This window comes from Anthonomus grandis, chromosome 16, assembly GCF_022605725.1.
Source record: "Anthonomus grandis grandis chromosome 16, icAntGran1.3, whole genome shotgun sequence".
NCBI classification, from domain to species: domain Eukaryota; kingdom Metazoa; phylum Arthropoda; class Insecta; order Coleoptera; family Curculionidae; genus Anthonomus; species Anthonomus grandis.
In genome coordinates, this window is record NC_065561.1 from 385,076 (window position 1) to 405,932 (window position 20,857).

General features: G+C 31.8%; 1 protein-coding gene across 2 annotated transcripts in view; it reads right to left on the reverse strand.

Annotated features, from left to right (window-relative positions):
* LOC126745699 (folliculin-interacting protein 2) overlaps nt 1–20,857 on the reverse strand; it is a 104,033-nt gene that overhangs the window by 51,816 nt on the left and 31,360 nt on the right. The window contains exons 5-7 of one of the 2 annotated variants that reach the window (XM_050453667.1): nt 15,247–15,414; nt 15,006–15,183; nt 1,428–1,901 (exon numbers count right to left, since the gene is read on the reverse strand). In XM_050453667.1, the coding sequence (XP_050309624.1) occupies nt 1,428–1,901; nt 15,006–15,183; nt 15,247–15,414 (820 nt within the window). The remainder of the gene's footprint in view (nt 1–1,427; nt 1,902–15,005; nt 15,184–15,246; nt 15,415–20,857) is intronic. The other variant, XM_050453668.1, reaches the window with a different exon arrangement.

The window sequence follows — 20,857 nt, forward strand, 5'->3', positions numbered from 1 at the left end:
AATCGTTGTTCTTGATATGCCTAATTCAAGGGATAATGCTCTTGTGCTAACATGAGGATTTCCTTCAATATATCCCAGTACGCTGTTAATATTGTCCACATTTCTTCTAATTCTTGGCCGTTGAAACCTAGGCCGAAAACTACCATTGGCTCGTAAGTTCGCCACTAATCGGGGAAAAAATCTAACATCGCAAGGACTTCGATTTGGATATCGAGCAGCATAAACTCTTTTTGCTACTGCAGCATTTTGAAGACATTCAAAATAAACCGCAAGCATATTAACAGCTTCATCGTTCGTAAAACGCATTTTGCAAAAACAAAAAATGCTCAAGTAACGTAAAACTTTTGACAACTTACTATTGACAATTTGAGGAATGTTTATAATTTGAGTAGACATTTGTTTTGTTGCATTCCATGGCCTGCTTTCTAATAATAATTTTTTTCGTATTATATCCATAGTGAATATATAACATAAAATAGGTCTGATTTTTGATAGAAGCATTATTAATACTTACCTTTTAGTGATATTAGGTAATATTTTCAAAAATGGTAAATTTTGTTTTCAAAAGTAGTGAATTTTAAAAAATTCCAAAATAATTAGTATAAAAAAATTAAAATTTAAGGGTATAAAATATTCTTTGGCCTATATTTTAGGTTAGGAACAAGATATCGAGTTGCGGTTTTCGCAAGATTATTTAGACATCATTTAGCTATTTTTCTATGAAAAAAAAATCATATCAACGCATTTAAGTTTTTTGAGAAAATTAGTCATTTGTGTCAGAAAGCCGAAAAAAGCCCTCTAGCGGCGAGATGTAAAACTAAAAAAACATGAAATATAATAATATTCGTAACTTAATAATAGCTCTTTTCAACTAGCCCAAGTTTGATAAAATCGGCTAAGGCGTTTTTAGTATACAGGGTGTGTTTTAAGCCAACTTTTGAACACCCCCCACCACTTTATTTTTAGAGATACAGCAAAACTATTCAAATAAAAAAGGTTCGGATTAGTGTCTACTTTAATAATCAGCTATTTTTTTGTTAGGTTAATTCAGCAAAATTTACAGAAACATCAGTTTTCTAGATTCAAGATTGCAGTTGCGCCCCCTAGCGGCCATTTTAGAAACTTGAAAATATTTTCCAGGTCATTCTCTTGGCCATTTTAGTAATAAATTTTTTTATCGCAAGCTTCTACAATAAATAGTTTCCCAGATACAGTACCTCACATTCTTATTTGGCCACCCTGTACATAACATAGATAATGAACATTGAAGATTATACGTTTCGCACTCAAAATCAAGCATGAAAATAACGATCTGACGTGTAATGTCAGGTCTCATAAAAGTATCTAATTTTTTAGAGTTATTTTCGCTTAGCCTAATAATGTAATGCCAAACCATGCATTAAAAATAAAACAAATTAATAACTCACAAATTAGTATCCTTGACATCAAATTCCTCCAACAGCTCACAGAATTCCTTTATAAAACTATCAGCAGCAACCTCTTCTCTGTTCCCTCCTCTCTTCTCACTCAAATTCCAATCAGTCTTCAAAATTCTACTAAAATTAAATCCTAAAAATTCAGTCTTAGGCGCGCTTAGAACTTTCAGCTCCGTGTGACTGTCCTTGGGCAACGTCTGGCAACTTGTATCATCGAGCTCGTTAATAAATGCATAATTATTAGATAAATTATCACAGCCAAAAGAGAGACAATGCCACAAATTGGTTACTATACGTGGGGCGGTTTGTAAATTCCTAAGGAATGATGCCACATTTTGAAACGTTTCCATCATTAGGGATATGAAGAAGGAGGGTCGGTGGTAGGCCGATACGACAGAGCGGTGTGTGCGCCAAATAAGAGATTCCATTAAAGTGATGTGCTCCATAAAAAATTGTATTAGGGACCTTAAAAAAAAAGAACAATGTAAAATCAAAACAAGTTACGTTTCACTAAAAACATTAAATGCGGAGCAACTTATCAAAGCGCATTATATCCATTCGAGAACAAAATTTAGTTTGTTGTCAATTAACTTGGAATAAATCAAATAGCATTAAATCTGCGAAATCTTAAGCCGATTATCAGCGTGGAATTGGTTAGAACCGCGGCTACTCTTGATTGACAATTTTGACAGGTAAGTGTGACGTATTGTTTCCCCACCACATAAGAATTAAGATCTAAGGAAACAGTCGCTGAAATGAATTGGTTATTAGCAATTAAAGAGTTGATGTTTTTGTTTCTTTTTTTCTGTTTGATAAAAAATTAAGTAAATTTTTTTCATCCTCTAGAGCTTGAGCCACTCTTTTCTCCCAAATAAATTAATGTGCTTTTATTGGATCTAAAATAAATTATGAATAATGCCTGTTGTGAAAACCACGACACTGTCAAAGTTACAATTAAATATTTGCACCAAATACGTTATTCGCTAATAAGTATGAATCGTGCTTAACGATTATGTAAGCAGCTCCGGACGCGACGAAAGTCTTTAGCACAGAAAATCTCCTGTTAGAAAACAAAGTTAAATAGAGAAGAGTCTCGGGTTGCATTTTAAGATTCTTAAAATGCAACCGCATGCAAGTCTTTTAAGACGTACGGCCACGAATTTAATAAATATAGTTAGACTGCCATTTCAATGAAAAGTAAATGATCACTACTAGGGGGCCACCATTTTGCGTGATTGTGCCCTTTCGATGTTGGCCGTTTTGAGAAATTTCAGTTGTGCCAATTGTAGGGAAATTAAAGTTTTTTGAGAGGTTATGTTTACAAATACAAAATAGAAAGTTACATTTAGTTAGGAATTTAAGATAGTTGCGCGTTACATCTGTGATATTTCTTGTACTTCTTTAAGAATTTCGTTAAAATTTATGAAAGAAAGTATTCCTGACCTAAGTTTCAATTAACTTGAGATAGATGCATGCAATTTAAAATATTTGTTTTATTATTCTGATTCTTGAAACTTCTAAATCTAAACTTAAACTTAAATCTTACAAATCCTAATACTATGAAAATGATGATCTTTAGTTAAATTTCTGCTTGTATTTACCTAACAAATTAAGTTAAAAACACTTTTATTTTCTTTCTATTTTAACTACTGTTAATTTTTACTTTCCTTCTATGTACTACATTAGCAAAGGTTTATATATCGCAAGGGTTTATATAGTAAAAATAAACAACTCTATATATTATTCTATCATAAACACGGACATGCAATTTACAATAATTTGGTTTTGAGAAACAGCGAACCAAATACGTTTAAATAAGGATGGTGATACGTTATCCACGTATTAAATAAGGAGGACGCTATATCGCCTGTTGCAGACGATATACCCAAACGTCATTTACAAATCGCCAAAAACTATGCAATCCGCTATACTCACACGTCGAACGTCAGCGTCGTCAACTTCATTACCGTTATTTAATATATTTTTTTCACTGAAAATGTTCAGATCACCATCACCGGTATAGTTCAGTTCAGAGATCTATTAGAATCTTTGATGTACCGCAAATAGTCCGTGTGCCGGTGTTGCTTGTATTGTCACATGACATGCATCTTTAAACCGCAAAATTTTATGTGGAAAGAGTCATAAAGTATTATTCTAAGCGATATTTAATCATTTCATTAAATAAATAAATGTTTTAAGCATTTTTTTAAGAATTTATACATTTGATTCGTAAAATGTGACTGCATGTGCCCACGTACTATTTTGTTAAACGCCTGACCTTAGTCACAGCCACTCAAGTGTGAAAAGTTGCACAGGTCCGGCCTTAAAATTTATTTGTATTTAAAACTTTATTATTCGGGATTTTTGGGTTTAGTTTTATTAAGTTAGAAATTCAGGATAGTTGATAGCAAGATAATATTTAATTTAAATATAAGATTTAAGTACGTTAAATGAGTTTAACCAAAAATTTTAGTTTTTAGCGCCATCAGTCCCTTATAACAAGTCAAGTCTCTTTGCTTTGCAATATGTCAAGTTGGAATAATGTATTGACTACTGTTAACCCACTGCATAGCTTTCATCAAATAGTATTAAACAATTTTAACACTGCTTTTCCTGTTGTCAATATTAAGAAACGAAATAGAAAACTAAGAAGTTACTACGTAACTAAAGTTATTGCCTACTTTAGCCAAGATAGTGGAACGGCTCGTTAAGGTGAGGATGGTTTCATTTTCAAATAGATTTGGCCTATTGAGTCTTCAGCAGTTTGGCTTTTGTAAGTCTTTGAGCACAAATGATGCTATCTTTAGCTTTCTAGAGCACCTGTACAACCGACTGAATGTTGGTGAAGTTGCAGCAGCGGTATTTTGTGACTTGTCCAAGGCATTTGACTGCATGAGTCACAGAGTGCTGCTGATGAAACTGGAGCTCTATGGTTTCAGGGGAACTGCCCTTGAGTGGTTTCGTTCCTACTTATCAAATCGTGTCCAGGCTGTCAACTTTAATGGTGGTATGTCTAAGGAACTTAATATAAATGTGGGTGTTCCGCAAGGATCAGTACTTGGTCTTTTAATTTTTCTCATTTATGTGAACGATCTGCCACAACTGCAGGTAACTGGTGTGCCGATGATACCACCATCCTCTGGCACGACTCTGATGTTTCTCAATTGGAGGCCAATATACGTGCAGATTTGTTAAAAATAAAAGACTGGTGTGATGCAAATTTTTTGACATTTAATGTTTCCAAAACAAATATTCTTAAATGTAATACAAATGATATATGTTTAAATAATGAAGCCATCAACATGCCACCGTTCAGTAAGTTTTTGGGTCTTTCCATAGACAAGTTCCTTAAATTTGAAGACCATATTGTGAATGTATGTAGAAAAGTCTCACCAGGCTGCTACGCCCTAAGGGTTATTGCCACCAGTCTTAATTTCTCCATCGCCAGATCTGCATACTTCGCGATTATCGAGTCGCACCTTCGATATGGAATTTGCTTTTGGGGTTCATGTTCAAATTCACTTTTTAGTTCAGTGTTTGTACTCCAAAAAGGGGCCATTAGATATCTATGTGAGGCCAAGCCTCGTGATTCATGTCGCCCGCTTTTTGTAAGTCATAATATTTTAACCCTGTGTTGTATTTTTATTTTGGAAACAGTTTGCTAAGTTTTTAGAAAATATAAACAGGAACTCCACTTAGGAAGCCACTATAATACGCGACAAAACTATTTGTTGAGGCTACCCATTCCTCATTTTGAACTTGTCCGTAGCTCTATCATATATGGAGGTAGAAAGCTGTTTAATAAACTTCCACTAGAAATAAGACAACTTAAGACTGAAAAAAGCCTACGTACAAGGAAGAAAATATTTCTTGCTAGTAAAGCGTACTAAACTATGTAGCACCTAAACAATGATGAATTTTTAATGATTAGCATTTAAGTATTTTTCAAAGTTTTACTATATAATTTTATTTTATTTTAAATTAGTTTCTCGTTTTTATTCCTTTAATGTACAGTCTATTGGCTTTGTCTACAACTTCTATGTTTATATTGACAACAAAGCATTTTTGAGTTTAATGAGAGAGTAGGTGACAAATTACTTAGGCCCATTTATTCTGTGGATTAAGGCATTAAATAGTTACTTTTTGACACAAAAGTGTAAAATGTTTTGGTTTGTCTTCAAATTGTATATATTTCCTTTTTTTGGGAATTGAGATTTATTTTTACATGGTGGTGGTTATTAATGGGGATTGTGGCTGCCATATTCAATGTCCTTTATTATAGTTTTTTTTAATTAATACATATTATGATATATTATTATAATAATATACTCATGAAAACCCCCCCATCTCTATATTTAGTACCAACTTCTTTTGATAAAAAGTAATTATGTAGTCAGAAAATTGGAAGTATATTTTTTTAAATAAACTTTTACATTAAAAATCATCTGGCTGTCTATACTTTATGCCTTTAAAAGACACAAGTTTTACTTATAAAAAAAACACACCTTACATCCCTAACGTATTTATTAATTTGTTTGCCTCGTATTTAGTTATTATGCATATTAGGAGAGATTAGATAAAAATTAACAAAAATAAATGCTTATACTAAAAACTAAAAATCTTATACAAAACACTACATTTTAAGTATACTGGATCCTAAAACTACAGTGAGGATACTAAATACTTTTATAAATTTAACCACTCTTTTGAATCTGGCCCAAAAAGTTAATACAAATTTTGTAAATTCTGTGTTTTTGCCATTGTTCTTTAGCAGTTTCTTCCATTAAGGAAGGAAACAGTTTCTCTGTTGCCGCCATGGATTCCAACTTCATCTCGCACATCAGCATATGGATACTAAAGCATTACATTATATATACTTTATTGTGTCGCTGAAGGACAACAGGGGTAGTAAGCTGTAAAAAACAAAATTTTAAACTTGTTTTATTAATAAAAATATGGTTTTCTTACTATGGCAAAAAAGAGACTTTTTTCCCAGAGAATGGAAATCATACATCAATCATAAATGTATCATATCATGTTTCGGCTAAATAATATATGGATCTTTCTTCCTCCCAAATTTTTTAAATTTTCCTCAAATATTCTATACACCACCTGACAATTCCATTACAGCAGCTCTTTTGTTAACCATCTTAAGCTTAAATCCAAGTTTTATCAGGTATCTCCGCAAGGTTGAGACTGAGAAATGTTTGTCCCTTGCCGATAAGGTGTCTATATGGTCAGAACCTCATTGTTTTTGTATTTAGAATACACACCTTTCCTTAGCAATTTGGCAATATCCATGTCAAGTCCCTTTGATTGTCCTGCATCTTTCCTTTGTATTCTGTGTTTAATCCTTTTTTTTACAGGCATATTGTACTATAGGGAACCCCTGTTAAAAACGCTATTTTTTGCAAAGCACTACAATCATTTGTGAACTGAGTATCATTCCTTAGATTGTTATAGATATTTAGATAAATTTGTTCATTTAAAACTGCTTGATTTCCTCTGTAGCTTCTACTTCCCTTGCTTCTTTTTGCTTCCTCAATACTAGAAAATGAACTATCAGAACTATGTAAGTCTAAATCACTGCCCAGATCACTCTTATTGTTTTTATCACAAATGTTATTGTCTTTCTTGTACACCCACGGCCTCCATAAGCCCGCACAAACACTTTCCTCTTTATTTGCCAAATTTTCCTGCCTATTTTTCCAGGGTCGAAACATTTTAAGGTCTTTAGGTATAATACCAAAACAAATCCACAAACACAAATAAAAAAACACTGTTCCTCACAGTAAAAACTGCAAAAAATTTACAGGAATACAGGCCAAATTCTAAATTCTTTACTTTCATAAACGTGTAAAAAGCATAACCGGCAAAACACATCAAATAATAACCTCACATGGCCCCCCTCCCAACTATTAAAGCTGATAGACCCATCCGTAAAGATCTCTTTAAAAACACGACGAAAATAATACAAAAACGGTCCAAAAATTTATTTGGGTACGGCCCCGTAATTCTTAAATTCAGTGGGATAGAGAGAGATACACAATCACTTGGACAGCCTAAAGTAGGAATTGTCAGAACGCAGGTGTTTTATCTTTGTTTAATAGACTGGCTAAAAAGAGGTGACAAGTCTGTGAGTGCTGGAAGTGTTTAAAATATTTTGTAAGATGCTTGGATTTTAGTCCGCGGTCAATTTTTTGATATTATTTTCTTGTGATATTATTTTCTTTCTAAAAATTGACATTTTCGAAAGAAAAATAAAAAATAGTATAAAACATGGGGTTTTACGTATATTTAAAATGATTTCATAGATACACAATATAAAATTTAGCCATTTAAACATATATATCATGCAACAATAAATATGACATAGGCGCACGGACTAGTTAGTGCGGCATCTGCGACACATCAAAGATTCTAATAGATCTCTGAACTGGACTTTATGAAGGTTGAATAGGGCGGGGCAGAATAGTTTGCCACCCAGATGGCCGATTGATTTTAATTTTTGATTTTGACGTACATCAAACATGACAATAGTGACATTTTTTAACTGTCGTACTTGACGATTGTCTATTTTAAGTTCCTTTTGGGTGGAAAACAAGCGAAGCCTCATGGTTTTTTTCCAATGTAAAGTTTTTTAAGTAATTTTATAGCTTTTTTTAGTTTTCTTAAGTCATGGGTTAATAAATTATTTCACAAACGTGCCAACATCCAATCATCGTGCGACTACATAGTGCAGGAGACAGGTAAATTTTAATTATGACATACGTAAGTGTTTTCTAATAATGTTAAGGTGCATTTTGGATGTATTATCATTTTCCAGGGTATAATTTATAGATTCAATCCTATTTTGGACATATAAATATCACTATTCTCAATTAAAATTTTTTTCTACAATTCAATTTTAATTCTTGGTCGTCCACGGGGAAAATGTCTAGTATTTCCTCTTCATTGTCTTCATCTAGATTAAAATATTCGTGCAAATATCCTTTATGCAGTAGTTGGTATGTTAGTAATTGCCCAGACGGTCACAGAAATCATAGATTCTTTAAATTTCCATTAAATTCATCCTAACAAAAATCTTGGAGGGAGATCTGTCATGTAAGTCCAACTAAAAGTGTCACCAATTATTGAGTTTGCTCCAATCACTTTTCTGGTTCTGATTTTAATACGCCTGATAATCCTGTGCGACTTAGATGGGATGCTGTACCACATAAGATTGAAATGCGAAGTGATCATAATTATTCAAAGGTCCCTAATGAAAAAAAAGTCCTATTTGCAACCTAGTCCCAAAGTGTGTCTCAAGATGTATTCATTGATGTTGATCAGATTGACAGAGAACAACTTTATTCAGTTAGTAAAGAAGATCTAAGTTCATTTCAAGTGCAAAAATCCTTAAAAATCACGGTTCCAAATCTTACAGATTCTAATTCCAAACATCTCTTCAGACACTGTGAATCTGGATAATACTCCAATATCGTCCAGCTCTGATTTCTCCAGTTTGAAAACTAAGAGAGACTATAGTGACAAATACTCTTTTCTTCGTGAGTATAAGAGGTATAAATAGTAACGTATAAATGTATAAATAGTGAGTATAAATTCTTGCCAAGGCAGGACTGTCTAAGGATAATCTTACAAATGAGCATGAAATTATGTACAATGTACATAAGTCTGTGATGTGTAAGTTATCTAAGCTTAAGTTTCTTCTCAAGAATGAAAGAGCTCACGTTGCATCTCTAAAATCACTATACAGGGTGATTGATGGTTGATGGTACCTTAGACGTTTACGGAAAACGGAAAATATATTTTTTTTGAAAATTTGGCAACATGGGTTTTAGCTGATGATCTAACGATTAAAAATATTTTTAGCGATGCAGCGTTGCCGCTTATACCAAAAAGTAGTAGCAACTTTGTTATTTTAAATGGAATACCCTGTATATTTTTTTATTTTCCGATCCGCTATCACTTTATGAGTGGTTTTGTATCAGGTGTTCCTATACCTATCTTTAGTGGTTTTCGAGAAATTAATTATTTTCTTTATTTTTTGACCAAAACATAGCTCCCAATAAATTTGTATTACTATGCCAATGGAACGCACAAAACCTTGAAATTATAAACGTAATTTATAGAAGTATTGTACATTATTTTTCACTATGAAAATTTGTTCTACGTTATACAGGGTTGCTCAAAATTAGTGATTTTACCGCTAGATACAAAAATGGTAAAAAGTGCATTTTTTTAAATGGAACACCCTGTATATTATAACATATTCTAAAAGGAAATTAAAATCCCTGTGTAAAGACGTATTATGTTCCTATATCGAAGTAGTTCGGTTTCGGAAATAAAAGCAATTTTCTGTAAAAATCGGAATATTTTGACATATTTGCTTTAGTTGGCCATGAAAGGTCATGATGAAACAATGCTATGCTATTGATGTTTGACAGTGACATTTGGTTGATTAATAGTAAATACGCTTGGGTGTTTTTTTTTTAAATAGTGACCTAAAAATTCATTAAAATGGAAAGAAATAGTTATTCAAATGAAGTTTTGATGAATGACAAAATTGTAGCAAGAACATGCAGAAAGTTCAATGAAATGTACCCGAATTTACAAAAAAATGGATAAAAGTAAATTTGTGCGAATACAAAATAACTTTATACAATTTGGTTCACAACTTAAAAATGATACAAGTTTGCCCAAGCCTGTAACGTCTGATAAGGACAACATCGTGAATGTTTTAGCCTACTTTCACGCATATCCACAAGCTTCCATCCGGAGTGCAGCAGATGATTTAGGCCTAACTTATTATTCTGTTCAAAGAATTCTGAACGACAATAATATGCGTCCCTTTAAATATTCAAAAGTTCATTAGCTGAAACCGGATGATTACGAACGTCGCATTCAATATTGTGAGATACTTCTGACACGCACTCAAGAGGATCCAAACTTTCTAAAAAAAATAATATGGATAGACGAAGCAAAGTTTTCTAGAGATTTTTTAATAGAAGAAATCAACATTTTTGGGTTAATCAAAATCCACACGCGGTTAAGGAAATGGGGTTTCAAAAAAAATTAGTTTTAATGTTTTTTGTTTACTAAAAGATAATCAAATAGCTTTTTTTATTTATAACGGGTCATTAAACTCCCATAAATACATTCAGATTTTGCGCTCAGTAGTAGAAGATTTTCTGGAAAATTTAACGCATGAAGATTATCGCTCTTGCTGGTTCCAATTGGATTGGGCATCTGCTCATTGCACTGAGGAGGTGACACGTGAGTTATTTGAGAAATTCGATGACCGCTGGTTTAGGCGTTTGGGACTATCGCAGGCCAGTGCGAGATCACCTGATCTTACACCACTTGATTTTTACTTTTGGGGTAATTTGAAGCAAATGGTATACAAGACACCGGTAAACAGTAAACAGGAACTACGTCAACGACTTATCATTTGCATTGGTCAACTGGATCCTTCTGAAATACAAGCAGCGACAAGACATGCTGTACAACGCAGGATTTTGAATAGCTTAGAAGTCAATGGCAATCATTTTGAAAATTTATTGTAAATTACTTATAATCTTGTATCATTTTTAAGTTGTGAACCAAATTGTATAAAGTTATTTTGTATTCGCACAAATTTACTTTTATCCATTTTTTGTAAATTCGGGTACATTTCATTGAACTTTCTGCATGTTCTTGCTACAATTTTGTCACATTGTCCATGAATAATAAATAGATTCATCAAAACTTCATTTGAATAAAAAAACACCCAAGCGTATTTACTATTAATCAACCAAATGTCACTGTCAAACATCAATAGCATAGCATTGTTTCATCATGACCTTTCATGGCCAACTAAAGCAAATATGTCAAAATATTCCGATTTTTACAGAAAATTGCTTTTATTTCCGAAACCGAACTACTTCGATATAGGAACATAATACCTCTTTACACAGGGATTTTAATTTCCTTTTAGAATATGTTATAATATACAGGGTGTTCCATTTAAAAAAATGCACTTTTTACCATTTTTGTATCTAGCGGTAAAATCACTAATTTTGAGCAACCCTGTATAACGTAGAACAAATTTTCATAGTGAAAAATAATGTACAATACTTCTATAAATTACGTTTATAATTTCAAGGTTTTGTGCGTTCCATTGGCATAGTAATACAAATTTATTGGGAGCTATGTTTTGGTCAAAAAATAAAGAAAATAATTAATTTCTCGAAAACCACTAAAGATAGGTATAGGAATATCTTATACAAAACCAATCATAAAGGGATAGCGGATCGGAAAATAAAAAAATATACAGGGTATTCGATTAAAAATAACAAAGGTGCTACTACTTTTCGGTACAAGCGGCAACGCTGCATCGTTAAAAATATTTTTAATCGTTAGATCATCAGCTAAAACCCATGTTGCCAAATTTTCAAAAAAAAAATATTTTCCGTTCTCCGTAAACGTCTAAAGTACCATCAACCATCAATTCTAATTTTAGTGGATTAAAAAATGTTGGATAATTTTTAAATAATTTAATAAGTATTTTGAAAATTCTTTAGAATAATTTTTAAATTTTGTCTGTTCAAAAAGAGCAAAAATTTTTAAATCTTCGAAATTTGCAAAGCGCGTCTCTATTTGCATTGTTATGGTATCTAAAATTTCAAAATAGGCACGTTTTTCAGGATTTATGTCTTGCTCATCATTTTGTCTTCGTCTTTTTTAGGAGGTTCAGAAATATCAAGAGAGTCCAAAACGTCACTTCTTATGTGTTCAAAATTACTATCATGTCTACGAAATTCTTTCAGATTTTCTAAAAGTTTTGTAATTCTGTTTCTTGAATAAATAATGTCAGTAGATTGATTTTGAATAATATTAAAAATTAAATCTGTTTGAGTACATTTTTTTTTTAAATATTTAAAAAGACGTTGAAAGTGTAATCATTTAATAATTTTTGTAAACCAATTGCTTCTTGGATCGATATGTCGTCATTTTCAAAATCATTTCCTTCAATAATTAATTCAAAAACTTCCAAAGGTTGCTCACTTTGCTACAGTGAAAATTAAACGAGATTTAAAATTCCATCGCGTTTGAGAAACTGTTGAAAGTTTTTTAGAAGCAATTTGTTCTAAGATATAAGTGCGTTTAGGCGAGGTTGTGAAAAATGAAGCAAACCCGGTTAAGTTAGCAAAAAAAATACGACATTCCTAATTTTTTTACAGGTATCTTGCAAAACTAAATTCATACGGTGTGCATGACAGTGTGTAAATACCCGCCTGTGGGGCAATAGTTTTAATTTTTGCCTGTAACCATTTAGTTCGCTTGACACCACTGCAGCACCATCAAAAGTTTGTCCCACTAATATATTTTTTATATCAAAGCAGTTAAAATTTTCCTTTATAATATTAAAAATATATTGAGCCTTGTGACTCTTACTGATATCTCTGAACCCTAAAAATCTCTCATAAATCTCCCCGTGTAGCGCATATCGAACAACAATTGACAATTGGGTGTGACAAGAAATATCCGTTGTTTCATTTACTTCTAGAGAAAAGCAACTGGATTCGTTTATTTCTGACTCAATGGTTTTATTTAAAATATGACTTATTGACTCTATTAATTCATTTTGCACTGTTTTTGAGACCTCGCTAAATGTTTTCGAATCAGATAATAATTTAGAAAATTCCGAATCGTATTTTTTAAATAACTTAATTAATTCTCTATAGTTACCCTGATTTACTGAATGTTCCGATTCATCATGCCCCCTAAATGATATTTCTTGACAACTTAAAAATATAACAATATCAATTAAACGACGTAAAACTGCATGATTATTTTTGACAATTTCATTATGTTTAATAGCGTTTTCACGTTGTGCATTATCTAGTGACATATAGATATTTTACTTACCAAATAAATCAAATTTAAGTTGACTATAAGTGTGATTTTTAGAAATGTCATGTTTTTGTAAGGCCCTAAATAATTCTTCTAAGTTGTCGTAACCAGATTCACACTACGGATTTTGAGTCTTGCCCCTCTTAATGGAAAACAAAATACAAGGCCAATAAAACAGTGTTTTTTGTTTCGCTCCCGGTTAACCATGAATATTTATTATACCAATTTTCTGGAAACGCCCTGTTACTTCCCTTACTTCCCGAACTAATATTTATAAGCCCCGACATTTTAGGCAACGGACGACCTTATTTTTAATAAAAATTTATTCTTTAAACGATAAAGAGAAAAACCCATGCTCTAAAATATAAATAACAACATCAGACCTATCGGTACTTGTACTTACAGTTACAACCATTGCGTGATCAGTTTCTTGCACACTTCCGTTACACATTTTTTATTTTTTTTTACTTAACGCTTACCTATATTGTCTTACCTTTACCTATATAACTATATAATTTTAGTCCGCAGTTCATATAAATAAAAAAAAACTAGGTTAAGAACCTATATTTTAATTTATCACCTCAACTTCTTTAATTTTTGGGGCACTGCCGTCCCTGAAAAGCCGCCAGTGATAACGCCGTTAGACTTTTTTCTATGGGGTCATTTGAAATCTATTGTGTTTACTTCCCAACCTGAAAGTTTGGATGAACTTCGTCAACGCATCATCGACAGCTGCCATGATATCCCACAACATGTTTTTGAAAATGTCCGTCAGGAATTTGAACATCGCCTATATTATTGTTTGGCCAAAAACGAGCAACATTTTGAACATTTATTGAAATAAAAACTGATATTTTCATGTTTTTGTTTTCTATCTGAACAAATTAAGATAAACAAAGATTTTTCTAATTTTCTCGAAAACGAATCGACCGTTTTAAAAAATCAAACGTCAAAATAAAAGACTTCGAAAGACCTTTTAAACAAGCTATTACTCGATACCCCTTGCCATTTAAAATTTTTAAGGGGACGACCCTGGGGGTTAGGGTGAACGGGGTGAAGTAATTTTAGGTTAGAAAGTTGTCCCCCTTGACAAACCTTTTGACGTATTTCGGCGTCTTTTTTTAAACAGTGGTTTTCGATAAATCCGTGGTGGGAAGTTTTCAAATGAACACCTTGTATGTATTTCTACTATTTATTTTTAATCCAAAATCCAATACAAATAAGTTGAATTAACATTATTATATGTGTTAATATACAGCTGAAAATTTCCACAATTCTAGCCTTTCAATGTTCTAAGACAACATATCAACTTCTATATTCAAATTCGTTTCCATATTTTTTTCTTATTAAGCACAATTTAGTTATCAATAAGACGTCAATGTATACAACATAAATAATCACTATGATTTTTTATGGCAACGATTGATAGCATGGTAACAATATTCAAGTTGTTTTTAAATTTAAATTAATTCTTTTTGATCACAATTCTGAAATCAGCAGAGCTATTTTTAGATTTCATTTTTAAACTAAAAAACACACCATTTCAATAGCGAGGCTAAATTAAAATTTGTATTAATAATTAAAACTAAAAGTCAAACACAAAAGATAGTATACTCATTAGAAATTAAAATACGTTAAAATTAACTGAGTATTAAAATATATTTGTTAATTTACCTTTCTCTTTCAGCAGACAGATTTATGATAATGCTTAGGCCCAACTTGCTATCCCTCCGGGCACTTTTATGTAAAGCTTCAGTGGAATTTGGCAAGGAAATCGAACTGCTTAAAGATCTAGTCGAACTTCTTAGTAATTTCTTAAATACGCCACTTGAAAACTGTATACTAGTCAAATCTATCAACGAAATGCTCATTATTAATATTTGAATTAAGTCTAAATATACATCCTCTTTCTTACCTTTATGAGAAAAAACGGACTCCCATATAGAAATATTTAAAGGACCAGTACTAGTACTAGAAAAAGAGTGATCTGCACAACCTGAGTCGACTATCAAACTGCTCTTAGATAAACTCTTTGGTAGCAATCCCGGTACGTCTAAAGGGCTGCTCTGCAGTCTCCGACAAACTATTCATAAATAGTTCACGTTAAAATTCAAATTTTGTGAACGCCTAAATATTACTGAGATATTTAATTAAATAAAGCGATAAAAAGACACCAATAAATTATTTTTCAAATATATTTCGTACGTGCAAAAACGCAACAGTTGTCTGATGGCGGAGTGCCAAGAAATTCATGTGAGCTCGTCGGGTAGAAAATACGTGCAGGAAACAACGATCCCAATGAGATTTTAATGCAATTTAGTCGACCATGACTTGTTTAATTGTTTACCGCGTGAATTTTATTCTATCCTGGTTTTTATTTAATTTTAAAGGTTACAGATTTGTTTTATGTCAAATCTGAGCTAATGAAAACTACGAATCAAATCTACATAACTTTGTATTTATAATATAACCGAGTTTTTTTAAAATTAGTACTAGATTTTTTTTACGAATTAGGAAGGCTTGTGATCGTTGTTCGATGGGAAAAACACAAAATATAATAATACAAAAAATCTTCATTGGGGTTTAAAAGAATACATATAATTTTTTTGTATATTGATGCGCAAAGTAGATGGTGTCATACAGTGAAAGGCAAAAATATGGAACAAGTTCAATAAAAAAATTAATGAGGGCGTGTTCGGATAAACGCTAGCACACGTCCCATGTAGCCGTGGTCAATACCAACTTTATTATTTTAAATAAAACACCCTGTATGTGATTACATTTTTGGATTCTACACAAAATTGTAAACATTTTGATGTATCACGTGCCATACTTTTATACAAGTGTTTCTAAGATACGCGTTTTTGAAAATTGCTGCTTTTATGAAATTAAAAGCCTCTAAAACTCCATTTTATTTTACTAAAAATAGAATAAAACGGATTTCACTTTTCTATTCTTACTCTTTAATTCCCTTTTTTCTGAAAACATACAAAATATGTTACCATGTCAAAAAATATGGACTTACTTTGTTGGTTATTGTTTTGATTTTGTCTGACCTCACAATAAGCGGCCTGTGTTTGTAAAAGTGAAATTACAGTATTTAAGGTTTTATTAGATTGTTCTAGTTCTTGAATAGGCCTATTTTGCATATTTACTTTACAGCAAGCCACTCTCAGGTCAGCGTGTTTACTAATATAAATACTATTACGGCATACCTCTTGTTGTCTAGAGTCCTTAGATATGAATAACTTCGTCATCCTGCTGACTATTTTCCAAAAATTTCACCATTTCAACACTTATTTGCGAAGAAACATTTTCAAGAAACTCTTTATTAATTATAAAAGAAATCAAACCTGTTTTAACTATCTTTTGTAACTCGCTTGCTATTTTCTGCTGTATCTCAGTAGATGCCAACTTTTAGGCCTACGGCCGAGAAGCAAATAAGTTACCTCATCAGGTACAAAAGGCTCGAGTTTCTTGGATGAAAGTACTTCATATACAGTGCATCCCAAAAGTTATTCATTTAAAATTCAGGGGTGTGTTCGAAAAAAAAACGCTCGGACCCGTCGATTTTTATTTCAAGTTGTGCATTTTTGTACGTGAAGTTTGTATATACAGGGTTGCTCAAAAATAAATTACGACCATCAACTTCATTTTTTCAAATGAAAGCACCTTTTTTCATTTCATCTTTGAATTTCGTGTGGAATTCTACATATGTTTCATGCATCATGTCTTATACCTAAAGTCAACAGTTATAGAAAAAAAGACGATTCAGGTAACAAATAAAAAAGAACAAAAATTAAGTTAAATGTTAAGTAAATTGTCTATTATTATACATCCATTATTTGCAGGGTTTCTGTTTATTTTTTAAGACGAAATAGCAATACCAATACAATATAACTTCTTAACCTCACTTTTCTATATTGTTTGTTTTGATTAGTGATGGTTTTAATAATTTAAAACCCAACTCAACCCACTATTTAATTTGAAATGTAATTTCTTTCGTCTTATAGTTCCAGAAGAACATGCGGAAGTCTGCATCAGAGCACTTAAATTTGACAATCTTTCTACGGAAGATGTTGATAGCTATTGAAAGGCATGCCGACAATTTCGCATGGCGGATATAAAGAAAATGGAAAATACGACCGCCATTTTTGACAAATAGCCCTTTTACAAGATTCTTCTGGCTTTAAACTGGTAGGTAAATTACTTGTTTTGCTATAACATAAAAATCTAAATCAAGTTACATGTATTATTAGATTGATATGGACTTTGACGCGCTGCATCCTAATGGAGATGCTCTTTTGTCAACATGGGAAACAAAAAGAGATGCTATAGTGAATTTTTTGTCCAATGATAATGTCAAAGACAAAAACATCAAGTGTTCTTTGGTATATAGTATAATATATAAAGAATAATTAAGTTTCAGAAAGTAAGTAACTAATTCTCAAATCGAGTTTTTGACAAAGATTTTTTATAAAAAGTTGCGTTTTTTAAATATTTTATGGCACTTTATTTTTTTAGACAGGCTTAATGCTATGATACTTTGGGCGCTTCATGAGTACTTAGTTCCGACGTCTAGGACCGTGTGCAAAGACAAAGCAGGAAAAACTAGTGTCATAAAATATACCATCAAAGATTCCCAAGAAGCATTTGTATTACAGCGAAAGTCGCATCAAGATTTGGACGATTACTTGTTACATCATTTGGCTAATCGGAAAACAAACATACAGCCGCTTCTTCTGCTAGTGGATGATGAAATAACTAGTATACAAAAGATTTATGTGTATGTTGATGATGTGAAATATTCATTTACGAATTTCTTAAGAGCAGTAGATAGTTGCTTCAAAATATTTTATGTGTTTAACCTAAAATTTCCCGATGCTGCAATGAACTTTTGGTCTTTTATAGAAACATATTTTTATCAATTAAGCTCAGACCATTCAAATTCAAAAATTCATGTTTTATGTAACACTCTTAAAGAGCAATAATAAAATTTGTAAAATAATATTTGTAAGTTTTAAAATAAAAACAAGTTAAAAATCTTCACCGTTTTACTTATTACATCCTTTACTTATACAAGGTAGTTCGGTTCAAACGTCATTACTTTTATTATGTGGCAGAGAATTTAAAAAAATAGACTTTTGCAAAGAAATTTTGTTCAAACATGTTTTATAGCAAATTTACAGGGTGTCAAATTTAGAAAAAAAAATGTTTTTTCCTAAAAACTTTTCAACTCGGCAGTCTTACGTTAGGTAAACGTAAGGCCGACAGGATACTTTGTGATGAAAATTTAACTTTAACATTATTAATTAATTAAAAAAATATAATAAAAATACAATGCTATGAGTCATTATAACTATGCGTTATAATCATTACATCAATGAAATGTTAGTATTTGAACTAATAAGTTTGTTCATTAATACTCTGAATATATTCTATAGGTAACGTAAGACTGAGGCATCTTAATTTAATGATCATTGTTCATATACAGGGTGTCTCACGACGAATAGACGCGATCGATATCTCGGAAACTAATTTTTCAAACATTTTGAAAATTTGGCAACATGGCACAGTCGATGGGGGCTACAGAACTAAAATATTTTGACAGTTGTGACGTTTCCGGTTATACCGGAAGTATGTGTCAACTTCGTTATTTTAAATGGAACACCCTATATATTTTTACATTTTTGGCTTCCACGTGAAATTCTAGGTATATTTTGTGTATAATGTCCTATACCTAAGTGTAACCGTTTTTGCCATATTTTTAATTTCATGTGAAAAAATATGTTTATAAGCCCTAACATAATTACCGATTACTCCCTTTTAGTAGCCTTTATTTATTGGTTAGTTTTGGTTTTATTTTAAATTTTAAATGAAGGACCACTTTAAAAGACTATTTTAATATTTGGCTAAAAAAAGATACAGGGGGGTCAAAAACTAGCATTAAAAATTGAAATGAAAAAATCATTAAAAGTCAATTTTTTTAAATGGAAACCCCCTATTTTTATTATTTTTTCATAAAGATAATTAAAAATAAGGTTTACTTTGTAAAAGGTTATCTAGTCCAAAAATTGATAGTTTCCGAAATATTGGCAGTTTAAATTTGGCCTAATATTAAAACCCGTATAGTAAACACGGCTCAAGAATTGTTGATTAGTTGATCATGACGATTGTCATAGTAACCGCTAGAAGCCGCAGTAAGACAATGGATTATATGCATTAAATTTATAAGTGACTTGCTATTTAAGTGTTCTTCGTAAAAGTGTAATTTAATGTCTAATTTATTTAAAAAGTGTACATTTCTGTTATAATCCATCTTACTGCCGCTTCTAGCGGTTACTATGACAATCGTCATGATCAACTAATCAACAATTCTTGAGCCGTGTTTACTATACGGGTTTTAATATTAGGCCAAATTTAAACTGCCAATATTTCGGAAACTATCAATTTTTGGACTAGATAACCTTTTACAAAGTTAACCTTATTTTTAATTATCTTTATGAAAAAATAATAAAAATAGGGGGTTTCCATTTAAAAAAATTGACTTTTAATGATTTTTTCATTTCAATTTTTATTGCTAGTTTTTGACCCCCCTGTATCTTTTTTTAGCCAAATATTAAAATAGTCTTTTAAAGTGGTCCTTCCTTTAAAATAAAACCAAAACTAACCAATAAATAAAGGCTACTAAAAGGGAGTAATCGGTAATTATGTTAGGGCTTATAAACATATTTTTTTACATGAAATTAAAAATATGGCAAAAACGGTTACACTTAGGTATAGGACATTATACACAAAATATACCTAGAATTTCACGTGGAAGCCAAAAATGTAAAAATATACAGGGTGTTTCATTTAAAATAACGAAGTTGACACATACTTCCGGTATAACCGGAAACGTCACAACTGTCAAAATATTTTAGTTGTGTAGCCCCCATCGACTGTGCCATGTTGCCAAATTTTCAAAATGTTTGAAAAATTAGTTTCCGAGACATCGATCGCGTCTATTCGTCGTGAGACACCCTGTATAATATGAATTGTGGTAGCTCATGAAGAAACTGTTCTTGCTTCTATGTCGCACAATTCATTTATTTAAAGATGCCGTTCTTTGGATCGATTTTAATGAATATTTCATTGTATTTATGAACTCTTTCTTTTTATTTATGCTACTAATTGGTTGAGTGCATCTTCCTGGAAAATTAGTTCTTCGTCAGGATAGTCTGGGTCCAATGGATTTGGAAATAAAACTAGTAATGCTGGAACTAACTCAAATTGGAGAAAATCGAGATACACTTGTCTCGTTAAAGTCTGTTCAAAGAAAAAGGGACCTATTACTCTTCCGCACACTATTCCACACCACACATTTAGTTTTTGAGGGTACTGGGTGTTTACCTCTATCATCCAATGCGGATTTTCTGTTTCCCAATATCGACAATTTTGTCTGTTCACACTACCATTCAAACAGAACGTGGCTTCATCGGAAAAAATAATATTTGTTACTAAATTATTATTTAGGTTGCACATGT